Below are 12,500 nucleotides of genomic sequence, written 5' to 3' on the forward strand. Positions count from 1 at the left end.
ATAACCGCTGCTATAAAGGAAGCCCCTATTTGCACGTTCGTCAGTCTCGCGTGATAAATCAAGGTATGGCCAGCAATATCTCACGTGAAGGCAGATCTTGCTTTCATCTTCCTGATCCATCCTTTCATCTTGTTTCGGAACGTTATTTGGTGAACCTTGTAACAGCCATCATAAATATTGTTTCTTCGCCATTTGGTGTCGTTTCAAACCTTTTGATAATGGTTTCCATTTTAAGCAACTCGCGTCTTCGAACTCCATCAAATCTTTTCATATCTTGCCTTGCGCTCTCTGATGTATTAGTTGGTCTTTCAGTTCAGCCGGGTTATATTGCCTATAGACTCATGGAAAACCAGCTTCGTTCAGTTCCATGCTTTGTAAGAGTCACTTACTCTAATGCGTTCTACATTTGCTGTGGAGTTTCTTTCATGACTCTGACATCCATTTCATACGAGCGATTTGTAGCCGTTCGGCTACATACAAGATACAATGAGACTTTTTCATCACAAAGAGTGCTGAAGTATGTGTCCGCCATCTGGGTCTTCAATATCCTCTTAACTTGCCTACAATGGGCAGGAATTAATAAAATATCGAGAGGGGCACATTTGCTTGTGTGGTTTTGCTGCCTTCTGACTTCCATCATTGTAAACATAAGAATCATGTTGTTTTTACGTCGGTACCGACACCAGATGAGATCTATCAACGTAGTTTCACAAAGCATCCAACGCAGGAGAGCTATCAATCGGACAAAAACTATTTGCATGATTGTTGGAATTTATTTCCTGTTAAACTTTCCAGTTTTGTTTGTTACAATTTATCACCAGATTTTAGAACAAGACATCAAAAGTTACAACCATTATAGCTGGGCAGAGACTGCTGCTTTTCTGAATTCATGTACAAATCCAATTCTCTGTTATTGGAAGAACCGTCACTTGCGTCAAAGTTTGAAGTCAATAATGAGGAAGTTGAGCTGTTGCTAACTTTAGCTAACGCTATATCATGTTTTATTCAAGAGACATAGATACCTGATAATCAATACAATTCCATATAGTTAATGCCATTCAAGTGTGCATCGATTTGACAGGGATGGATGGTGTAGATTTCCTCTTTTTTTTTTTTTCTTTTTCCGCTGACGATTCAATGTGGGATCGGTTAAAAACTAGAACCCTTCAGTCTCGCACTATCTAACTGTATTGAACCCCCACTGAATGCTGTATCTTTCACGTTACAAACTTGTATGTTTAATGAGAACTCGCGCGCGCCTTAAGTGGGATTATAAGAGTGACTTGCTCCTGAAACTTATTTTGGGACAGACGGATAGGGGTGCAAAAAAATAAACTATCCGCCATCTGCCAATGTGAAATTAAAATTGACAAAATCTACACTTTGACTTGACATTATGATCAAGTAAATTATTGATATCTTTTTTCAACGAAGGGGTTATATTACTTTGCTGTTATTCTACAATTACGAATGCTCATGGAGTGACCAAACAAGTTCCGCTTTGCTTTGCCCAAGTTTTCCTTTCTTTGTTTTGCGTTTGAAAGTTTTTTCCCGAGTCTTTGTGAAAAGAAAACGAGCCTTACACGCAAGCGTCACGTGACTATGCACTGTTTCTAAATTTACTTCAGCAATTGCCGAGTAGTTGGTAAGACAGCCGCTTTATCTTTCTTTGTAGGAACCTGTAAGATCTAAGACGGCAACAAAAACGAAAATCTCTTGGAACTGTTTGAACTATTTCAGAGATTGTTCCAGCTTTAAGTGACACAATGATCAAAAACGTACTTTTTTTTTTTCTTCAGATTTTAAAAGTGTGTTTGCTTAACACCTGAATGGCAAAATTTTGAGCTTTGACTTTTATCCAAAGGTTGTTTACTTTGTTCTCATGCTCCGCCATTACTCACGAGGAAACTGACAGATTGGACCTCAGAGGGTTGGATTCAGGAAACAGTGACGTCATTTACTCACTAGCTTAAAATGCAGCTTATTATATATTATATACGTCTGAAAGACCAAAAATTATTTCTGAACCTTTGACGTCATTTTCTCCTCGATCCAGCTCTCTCAAGATCTTAAAGTTAGTAGTGGCGGACCATTAAATAAGAAAATTCCAGTTAAAATAAAAACGAGTCTTTTTTAAATCAAGGCTTAAAACTTTGGTCGCTTACTGTTTAGTTAACATAGTTTTGAAATCGGCAGGTACAAAACACACGTCACAGGTCATTGTTTGATCCTGAACTCGGGTGAGAAATTTATTTAGTTGCGTATATGGCTATTGGCGCTGATTATGATTCTTGCTTGCACGCACGGAATGAAAATTAATAGGAATATTTTTTTGCCTCTAATAGCAGATATGTTGTTAGTTTCAATAAATTTTTTCGCTGGAAAAGCTTTTGTGAGATTTTTCGGCCTTTGTGGATTCATCGGGTTGTGTAATATTCGGGCTTAACAAATTTTCATACGCAGGTTGAAATTTGACACGCGTGCAGTTTTCATGATAAAGATGACAGGAGTTTTAGCCGTGTTCTTTCTGGCAAATGATTGATAGGTAGCCACAGTTTTTGACGTCAGAAAAATACTTATTTAGTCATTCTAGTGTAAAATGAAGTTAATTTGGGAAGCCCACAATATTTCTTTAAGCTCTTCTATTGCCCATTTAGGTAAATTTCTACGTTCTTGACCAAATTTAATTAATTTCGATTATTCTAAAAACTAGTTTACCTAAATTGTAGAAATGCTGCCGAGGGGAAGGCTCGTGCCCCCAACTGGACCTCTTTCTGGACCCCATTCGAGACACCGTGACGTCATCAAATTCTAAAATCAAAATCGCACGGTCTTTTGAAAGTTTCGAGTTCCGTGACGTCTTTCGTTTCGAAAATACAGCATTTTGAATTTCCGAATTGTCACCTTGCCTGACACCACAATACAAAGCTATTTGGTTGGAAAAAATGTCCATCCCTATGAATCTCAGCAGTTTGAGCCTTTAAATACATTAGGAGATGTGTTCGTAGTCAGGTACTTTACCTCATGAGTGAGAAGTAAGCGCTTTCATTGGAAAGTGATCTCCAGATGTTTTCGTTGATTACCGGCCGCTGTGAAGTTGCATTAAACGCTTTGACAAATTAACCCAGAAACAGTGTACCGCACAGACCTGAGAATTGGAGATGTAGTTAAAAGATTTGTTTCCTTCAACATTCCAAGTTCTTGGCCTTTTTCATTTAACGATTTCGAATTTATTTTCTTGTTGCGTGACAGTGTAGACGATAGGAAAAGCGAAATGAAAAACATAATATCATACCGCGCTTCTTAACTTCTCCATTTGCACATAACCACAACTCCTTGCGCCTTTGACCACAATCCCTTGAGGTTAGAAGAAAATTAGGTTCTCCCGATAGGAGAGCTGCCTCGTTCGTTCGTTCTAGGCTCGCCCACTGCGGTAGCAATAAATAGTGTTTCGTTTTTGGACTGATAATTTATTAGGGTCTTTGGGAATGAAAACGAAAACTGGGTTTTGAGGAGGACAGACACTTACCTTAGTAAACCCATTTTACGCTCACAAAGTGTCTAGTTATTATTTTTAGGGTAGCTTCTTGTTGCCTAAAATTTTTTTTTTTTTTTTGCGATCTGAGTGTGAAACGTTACTATCCTATAATGTCTCGCCCAGTCTCTCCATTGAACACCCCGTGTTGTGCAGACCTATAAAGCCAGCCATCTTACTCCATTTGGTAGCTCCAAAAATGGCCGACAAGAACTACTAAGAATAAAGACCTTTTAGAATAGACATTTTAGATGCGTGAGAAATGATAGTTTCCGCGTGAGAGCGTAAGATTGCGTCTCAAGCTCAATGCGTGAGACTTGAGAGCTCTACCTACCAATCCAGTCACAGGATATTCAGCTCAGTTGGCTACAGCGTCGCACCGGCATCGCAAAATCATGGGTTCAAACCCCGTTGAAGTCTAGTCTTGATCCAATTTGGATATATTACAGAATACCTGTAACCTCAAAAGGCTGCCATCGCAGTCCCACAGTCACTCTATAATTTACATATTTCATTCTGCTTCAACCTCAAAAGTGCCACAGTTTAATTAACCTCGTTGTTTAATCCACACTGCGGACCATTGTGGCAGTACATTTTAGGCTTCCCTTAGCAACTGCTAAAATTGCGTTCAGAACCTGCGAGATCGTAGCTTCACTTGATTGCATATCCGCAGTTCAATATATGATTTACTTCACTATATCATTCCATTCGTTAAAGAGTGAGTGTTTACTTCACGCAGAAAATCCAACAGCTGAATTTAATCTTCTCTCGCTCTTTGTTGTTCGCTGCAGAATCACAGATCTAATAAAGTAAGCGTTATCATTTCATCGGCCCTCAAAGTGCTCCAAAACATTCAGAATCTCGCAGTGCAGATTTCGTTGAGCTTGACAGAGAAGAGAAATGCCTTGAGATCCACATCTGCCGCCATTTTGTTTTTGTTTTCTTTATCACTTTGACTCCGCTGACCATTGAGACAGTAAACACAATAGCCGTATTTAGTATATACTAAAACAGTGGATAGCGTTGAACGCGCCCGCTGATTGGCTACTCAAACTCCTAATACCCTTTGCTATTCACCTCCGAGCAAATTGCGCGGAATTTGCTCCCGAAAATGTTGTAGGTTTTGCAGGAACAAATGAGTTAAAACCATTTTTTGTGCTACACTATCTCACTGTTTTAGTATATACTAAAACAACTATTTACCACAGTGTCGGTGGCTAGTGGTGGATATTTACCGTAATTTCAGCACGAGAAGATAAATTTCGTATCCCAAAGCGGCCATGTAATGCTCTGTTTATTTTATAGATACTGATGAATTTCCACATAAACACAACTTTTTTTTATTCATGTTCGAAACAGCAAAATAGTGCAGTTAAAGTGTGCGGGTGTGCCTGAGCGGTAAGCTCTCTTGTAATTGGCTAATCATTAATTATTGGTTATTACTTGTTGGTTATCCTTCACGCTGTATTTGCACTAAAATATTAACGTGACTCAGGCCCTATCCAAGTTAATAAACGTAAAGCAGTTTTAATAATCGTGAAATTTACCTAGAGGATATACCAAACTAGGTTTTCATTTAATTTTGTCTTGTCAGAGTTGATATGTGTTTCTCCTCTTCTTGTCACACTTTTCATGTTTCCGTGTTGAAATCTCGTCTTTATGCAACTTACATAACCTGGAAAAAAACTCAGAGAGAATAAAATTGAAACTATTGCATCTGTTAAATATGTGAATCACACAACGAGTATTTCTTTGACTTTCCGTCCTTCAACTGTTATAGTTTTTGTGATTTGTCTCGTAATAATTGCGAAAACTTGGGAATAACTTGTGAATACTGTAATGGGTAGTCTGACAACGGTCGCTTGGCAGCGACGAAACACCCGTTGTCAGATTAGCCATTACAATATTCACAAGGCAAGTTTTCACAAATTTGTAATGTATTTGGTTTTTGAGGCAAGAATTCTAATATCATTGTTATTTTAAAGTAAAAACTAACGGTAAAAGGACACGACGTTTCGACCGAACTTCGGTCATTATCAATCTAAAAGTCAAGATAAAAATTTGTATAAGTATAAATATAAATCAAAAAAGTAAAAAACATGCAAGAATAACATAATTAGAAATGAATAAAAAACTTTCCCACGAATTGAGTCTGACTAAAAAACATTTCAGAAATGAGAAAGTCAAACTTGTTCTTGCACATTTTTGCGATGGTAAAATTCGCCAACAAGGCAAAGCACAAAGCAATGAAGGGGGCCCATAGAAGTTGGCAGATGTGGGGAATTTGACCAGTATGGCGAGAATGACAATTTTGCCACAATCGCCAATAAGGCAAAACAAAAAGCAATGAAGGAGGCCATCAAGATCATCGAAATGTGCGCTAAGGAGACCTTTCTAGCCCTTAATAAAAGATCGAGCGATACACAATATGATATTTCTCTACGGCACTAATAGATAAATGTATAGGTGCAACATATTGAATTCGTCCGCTCGTCAATTTCGCCAATCGTCGACCAAGTAACATAAAAGTGGTTTGACAAAATTGGCAACATATCGCCAAATGTGCCAATATTGTCAATTTCGCCAAAATCGCAACGTAACGTTCACCCAAGTGGTGTCAATACCAGTGGATGAACTAATTTGACGAAATTGGCAAAATATCGCCAAAAATGCCGATTTTGTCAATTTTGCCAAAATCGCCAAATCTTCAGCATCCGCGTTTCCTAAATAGCAACGGATGATGTGCTGTGACAAAATTGGCGAAATATTGCCAAATTCGCTAATTTTGCCAAGATTGTCAATCGTGGGGCTCTGTCGCCAAATCTGCCATTTTTGTCCTCCCATGCATTTCTGGACATAAGTGGAGGATCATTGGGCACAAAATAAAGTTCCACACGGAAATGTTTTCCAATAGAGAAAGACGCATTCTTGTGCTCGTCTTACGGCTCAGGTCTTTGAGTTGTGCTCGTACAATATCAGCTTAAGCCTGGTCTTTAAATGGCAGAACAACGCAATCAGGATCTAATTCATTGTATTCAGTGTTAACAGCTGGTAACTCGAGAACAGGATGATCAGAAGCTTTGACTGCAATAAAGCGGGAGATGCATATGGTGGAATTAATTAAGCTGTCTGGGTAACTCGAGGAAACACCAATCTACTTCTTTGTTTTATATTTATACTTATGCAAATGTTTATCTTCGCTTTTAGCTTAATAATGACCGAAGTTCGGTCGACACGTTTTGTCTTTTTACCGTTCGTTTTTACTGCAAATTGTTTAAGAAACCTTAACTTAAACGGATTCTTATTTTAAGCAGTAGAAGAAACTTTCGAATTAAATAGCGGGAATGTTCTCCAAAAATATATTAAACCGATGCAGGTGTTTTTCCAAGTTGATGTTTTCAAAGTGAGAGGAGAAAAGGACTTGTTACCTTTGAAACGTAATGACGAGTGATTGATAGGATCAGCAAGATATTTGTTCATTCGGTTGCTTGATAACCGCGGCTGCTATAATCGAAGCCCCTATTTGCACGTTCGTCAGTCTTGCGAGATAAATCAAGTTATGGCCAGCAATATCTCACATGAAGGCAGCTCTTGCTTTCATCTTCCTGATCCATCCTTTCATCTTGTTTCGGAACGTTATTTGGTGAACCTTGTAACAGCCATCATAAATATTGTTTCTTCGCCATTTGGTGTCGTTTCAAACCTTTTGATAATGGTTTCCATTTTAAGTAACTCGCGTCTTCGAACTCCATCAAATCTTTTCATATCTTGCCTTGCGCTCTCTGATGTATTAGTTGGTCTTTCAGTTCAGCCGGGTTATATTGCCTATAGACTCATGGAAAACCACCTTCATTCAGTTCCATGCTTTGTAAGAGTCACTTACGCTAATGCGTTCTACACTGCCTGCGGAGTTTCCTTCATGACTCTGACATCCATTTCATACGAGCGATTTGTAGCCGTTCGGCTGCATACAAGATACAATGAGACTTTTTCGTCACAAAGAGTGCTGAAGTATGTGTCCGCCATCTGGGTCTTCAATATCCTCTTAACTTGCCTACAATGGGCAGGAATTAGTAAAATATCAAGAGGGACACATTTGCTTGTGTGGTTTTGCTGCCTTCTGGCTTCCATCACTGCAAACATAAGAATCATGTTATTTTTACGTCGCTACCAAAACCAGATGAGGTCTATCAACGTAGTTTCACAAAGCATCCAACGCAGGAGAGCAATCAATCGGACAAAAACTATTTGCATGATTGTTGGAATTTATTTCCTGTTAAACTTTCCAGTTTTGTTTGTTACAATTTATCACCAGATTTTAGAACAAGACATCAAAAGTTACAACCATTATAGCTGGGCAGAGACTGCTGCTTTTCTGAATTCATGTACAAATCCACTTCTCTGTTATTGGAAGAACCGTCACTTGCGTCAAAGTGTGAATTCAATATTGAGGAAGTTGAGCTGTTGCTAACTCTAGCTAATATCATGTTTTATTCAAGAAACATAGATACCTGATAATCAGTACAATTCCATAGTTAATGCCATTCAATCGTGCATCGATTTGACAGGGATGGATGTTGTGGAACACAGCACGTCCGTTATCTTTCTTTGCAGGGACCTGTAAGATCTAAGACGGCGACGAAAATGAAAATCTCTTGGAACTATTTGAACCTTTTCACAGATTGTTGCAGCTTAAAGTGCCACAATGATCAAAAACTCACTTCTTTTTTTTCTTCAGATTTTGAAGGTGTGTTTTCTTAATACCTGAATGGCAAAATTTTGAGCTTTGACTTTTATCCAAATGTTGTTTACTTTGCGTGTAAGTTTTGGATTTCATGCTCCGCCATTACTCACGTGGAAACTGACCGATTGGACCTCAGAGGGTTAGATTCAGGAAAAAGTGACGTCATTTACTCACTAGCTTAAAATGCAGCGTATTATATATGTATTATATACGTCTGAAAGGCCAAAAATTATTAAAGGTAAAGGTACACCTTATTTAACGTCGGAAGTTCCTTTACTCTCTAGAGAGTATTCTCCCAGGAAGCCGACGGTGCGCTCATTTTACCCCCCTCTTTTCCATCAGTGCTCCGTTTTAAGGGTATTTAAAGCTACTTAGGCTACACTGAAAGGAAAGAAGTCGAAACAAGGATGTGAGATCCGGGGATCGAACTCAGTACCTCTTGAACCAAGGCCGCGCACTAACCGACTGTGCCACCCTTGCTCCTTAACTTTCCTTCTGAACCTTTGACGTCATTTTCTCCTTGATCTAGCTCTCTCAAGATCTTAAAGTTAGTAGTGGCGGACCATTAAATAAGAAAATTCCAGTTAAAATAAAAACGTGTCTTTTTTTTAAATCAAGGCTTAAAACTTTGGCCGCTTACTGTTTAGTTAACATAGTTTTGAAATCGGCAGGTACAAAACACATGTCACAGGTAATTGTTTGATCCTGAACTCGGGTTCTGCCTACCAATCCAGTTACAGAATATTCAGCTCAGTTGGCTACAGCGTCGCACTGGCATCGCAAGGTCATGGGTTCAAACCCCGTTGAAGTTTAGTCTTGATCCAATTTGGATATATTACAGAATACCTGTCCACTTACATTTATGTCAGTCTATAATTTACATATTTCATTCCGCTTCAACCTCAAAAGTGTCACAGTTTAATTATCCTCGTTGTTTAATCCACACTGCGGACCATTGTGGCAGTACATTTTAGGCTTCCCTTAGCAACTGCTAAAATTGCGTTCAGAACCTGCGAGTATCATAGCTTCACTTGATTGCATATCCGCAGTTCAATATATGATTTACTTCACTATATCATTTCATTCGTTCAAGAGTGAGTCTTTACTTCACGCAGAAAATCCAACAGCTGAATTTAATCTTCTCTTGCCCTTTGTTGTTCGCTGCAGAATCACAGATCTAATAAAGTAAGCGTCATCATTTCATCGGCCCTCAAAGTGCTCCAAAACATTCAGAATCTCGCAGTGCAGATTTCGTTGAGCTTGACAGAGAGGAGAAATGCCTTGAGATCCACATCTGCCGCCATTTTGTTTTTTGTTTTCTTTATCACTTTGACTCCCCTGACCATTGAGACAGTAAACACAATAGCCGTATTTAGTATATACTAAAACAGTGGATAGCGTTGAACGCGCGCGCTGATTGGCTAATCAAACTCCGCATATCCCCTTTGCTATTCACCTCCAGGCAAATCATACAGAATTTGCTCCCGAAAATGTTGTAGGTTTTGCAGGAATAAATGAGTTTAAATCATTTTTTGTGCTACACTAGTACTACCTCACTGTTTTAGTATGTACTAAAACAACTATTTACCTCAGTGTCGGTGGCTAGTGGTGGATATTTACCGTAAGTTCAGCACGAGAAGATAAATTTCGTATCCCAAAGCGGCCATGTAATGCTCTGTTTATTTTATAGATACTGATGAATTTCGACATAAACCACAACTTTTTTTATTCATGTTCCAAACAGCAAAATAGTGCAGTTAAAGTGTGCAGGTGTGCCTGAGCGGTAAGCTCTTGTAATTGGCTAATCATGTTAGTAACCATGGTGACACCAATATCCTCAAACATGAAAGATAAAAATAGTGTCTTCACTGCGCGCGATGAAGATATGATTTTTTAGTAAAAGGAAAAATCCTGGTATGTCATCAGTATCTCAGGTAAAATAGTTACATCAGTTCGAGATATATTTGTGTGACCACATATATTTGACGTAGTCACATTAACTTTACATAGCCGTAAATACTTGTCGTCACCGTAAATATTTGTTTTCGCGGTAGGTGACACATTTTTAATATATAGATTTAGCCAAGCCTAAAAGCACAGCTCCCGGGCTATTCATTCTTACAATAAGTTAACCTGGCTTGAGCCTGCGATCCAATCGAAAACAAGTACCTGGTCAACGGTCAACTTCAAAAAACAGCTGACCTCGATGAGTTCTAAACTTAAACTTGCGATGTGGTCACGTGATATTGGTCACATTGGAGGAGTGGACGTAAATACGGTATTACGGTGACCCAACCTCGTTCCCAGGGCTTTTCTCCGCCGAGGAGAGGAGGGGCGGGAACGGAGAAAAGCCCTGGGAAAGAGGTTGACGGTGACCAAAATCAAATTTTCTTGCACAGAGTACCTTATTTTCTTACCCACGGTGCTCTGCGCGCGCCTTTCGCGCGTGGTCCTGCGCTTTTATTGTTTTTCATAAACAAGACTCAACCGAGGGTAAAATAAAGCAAATAAGAACAGTCGAAAGTTTTCTTAGTGTTCTCAATGCTATTTTACTGTTAAGAGCCACAACAAGAAAATAGGTAGAGATTTCCTATTACAGTCATGATGGAAGATGCGAAAATGTCAGTATAAAAACGTTAAAGTATACATAAAACATTTTAAAATTAAATTGGAGAGCATATATGGTGGCGCTCCTTCCCGCTGTATTTGCACTAAAATAGTAACGTGACGCAGGCCCTGTCCAAGTTAGTAAACATAAAGCAGTTGTAATAATCGTGAAATTTACCTAGAGGATATACCAAACTAGGTTTTTATTTCATTTTGCTTGGACAGAGTTGATATGTGTTTCTCCTCTTCTTGTCACACTTTTCATGTTTTCGTGTTGAAATCTCGTCTTCATGCAACTTACATAACTTGGAAAAAATTCATATAGGATAAAATTGAAACTATTGCATCTGTTTTAACATGTCAATCAAGCAATGAGTATTTCTTTGACTTTCTATCTTCCAACTGTTATAGTTTTTGTTATTTGTCTCGTAACAATTGTGAAAACTTGACTTGACAACGGTTGATTGGCAGCGACGAAACAACCGTCGTCTCACTAGCCATTAGAGTATTTACAAGTCAAGTTTTCAGAAATTTGTCATGTGTTTGGTTTTTGAGGCAAGAATTCTGTCATCATTCTTATTTTAAGCAGTAGAGAGAACTTTCGAATCTAAAAGTCGGAACGTCCTCCAAAAATATATTAAACCAATGCACATTTTTTTACAAGTTGATGTTTTTCAATATGGGCGGAGAAAAGGACTTCGACATGTATGTTATTAACTTGTTACCATGGAAACGAAATGACGAGTGATTGATAGGATGAGCATGATATTTGTTCGTTGGGTTGCTTTGTTTGATAACCATTTACACGTCCGTCAGTCTTGCGTGATAAATCAAGGTATGGCCAGCAATATCTCACATGAAGGCAGCTCTTGCTTTCATCTTCCTGATCCATCCTTTCATCTTGTTTCGGAACGTTATTTGGTGAACCTTGTAACAGCCATCATAAATATTGTTTCTTCGCCATTTGGTGTCGTTTCAAACCTTTTGATAATGGTTTCCATTTTAAGCAACTCGCGTCTTCGAACTCCATCAAATCTCTTCATATCTTGCCTTGCGCTCTCTGATGTATTAGTTGGTCTTTCAGTTCAGCCGGGATATATTGCCTTTAGACTCATGGAAAACCAGCTTCGTTCAGTTCCATGCTTTGTAAGAGTCACTTACGCTAATGCGTTCTACATTTGCTGTGGAGTTTCTTTCATGACTCTGACATCCATTTCATACGAGCGATTTGTAGCCGTTCGGCTACATACAAGATACAATGAGACTTTTTCATCACAAAGAGTGCTGAAGTATGTGTCCGCCATCTGGGTCTTCAATATCCTCTTAACTTGCCTACAATGGGCAGGAATTAGTAAAATATCAAAAGGGACACATTTGCTTGTGTGGTTTTGCTGCCTTCTGGCTTCCATCATTGCAAACATAAGAATCATGTTATTTTTACGTCGCTACCGACACCAGGTGAGGTCTATCAACGTAGTTTCACAAAGCATCCAACACAGGAGAGCAATCAGTCGGACAAAAACTATTTGCATGATTGTTGGAATTTATTTCCTGTTAAACTTTCCAGTTTTGTTTGTTACAATTTATCACCAGATTTTAGAACAAGACATCAAA

At 38.7% G+C, this 12,500-nt stretch overlaps 4 protein-coding genes across 4 annotated transcripts in view; all 4 read left to right on the top strand.

The window, feature by feature from the left end:
* LOC138056415 (uncharacterized) overlaps positions 1-12,500 on the top strand; it is a 51,106-nt gene that overhangs the window by 27,455 nt on the left and 11,151 nt on the right. The gene's annotated exons all lie outside the window — the stretch shown is intronic.
* Positions 66-977, top strand: LOC138057577 (adenosine receptor A2b-like). The gene has a single exon (XM_068903548.1). The coding sequence runs from the start codon at positions 66-68 to the stop codon at positions 975-977; it is 912 nt and encodes a 303-aa protein (XP_068759649.1).
* On the top strand, positions 7,075-8,009 carry LOC138057722 (adenosine receptor A2b-like). Its single transcript, XM_068903646.1, has one exon. It carries the CDS (start codon positions 7,095-7,097, stop codon positions 8,004-8,006), a length of 912 nt encoding a protein of 303 aa, XP_068759747.1. The 5' UTR covers positions 7,075-7,094; the 3' UTR covers positions 8,007-8,009.
* The window catches only part of LOC138056413 (adenosine receptor A2b-like), a 1,259-nt gene continuing 462 nt past the window's right edge, over positions 11,704-12,500 (top strand). The window contains exon 1 of the mRNA XM_068902198.1: positions 11,704-12,500. This exon is cut by the window's right edge and continues 462 nt beyond it. Within this exon, the coding sequence (XP_068758299.1) occupies positions 11,724-12,500 (777 nt within the window). The 5' untranslated portion in view covers positions 11,704-11,723.

The sequence above is a fragment of the Montipora capricornis genome, chromosome 7, assembly GCF_036669925.1.
Source record: "Montipora capricornis isolate CH-2021 chromosome 7, ASM3666992v2, whole genome shotgun sequence".
Classification (NCBI taxonomy): Eukaryota; Metazoa; Cnidaria; class Anthozoa; order Scleractinia; family Acroporidae; genus Montipora; species Montipora capricornis.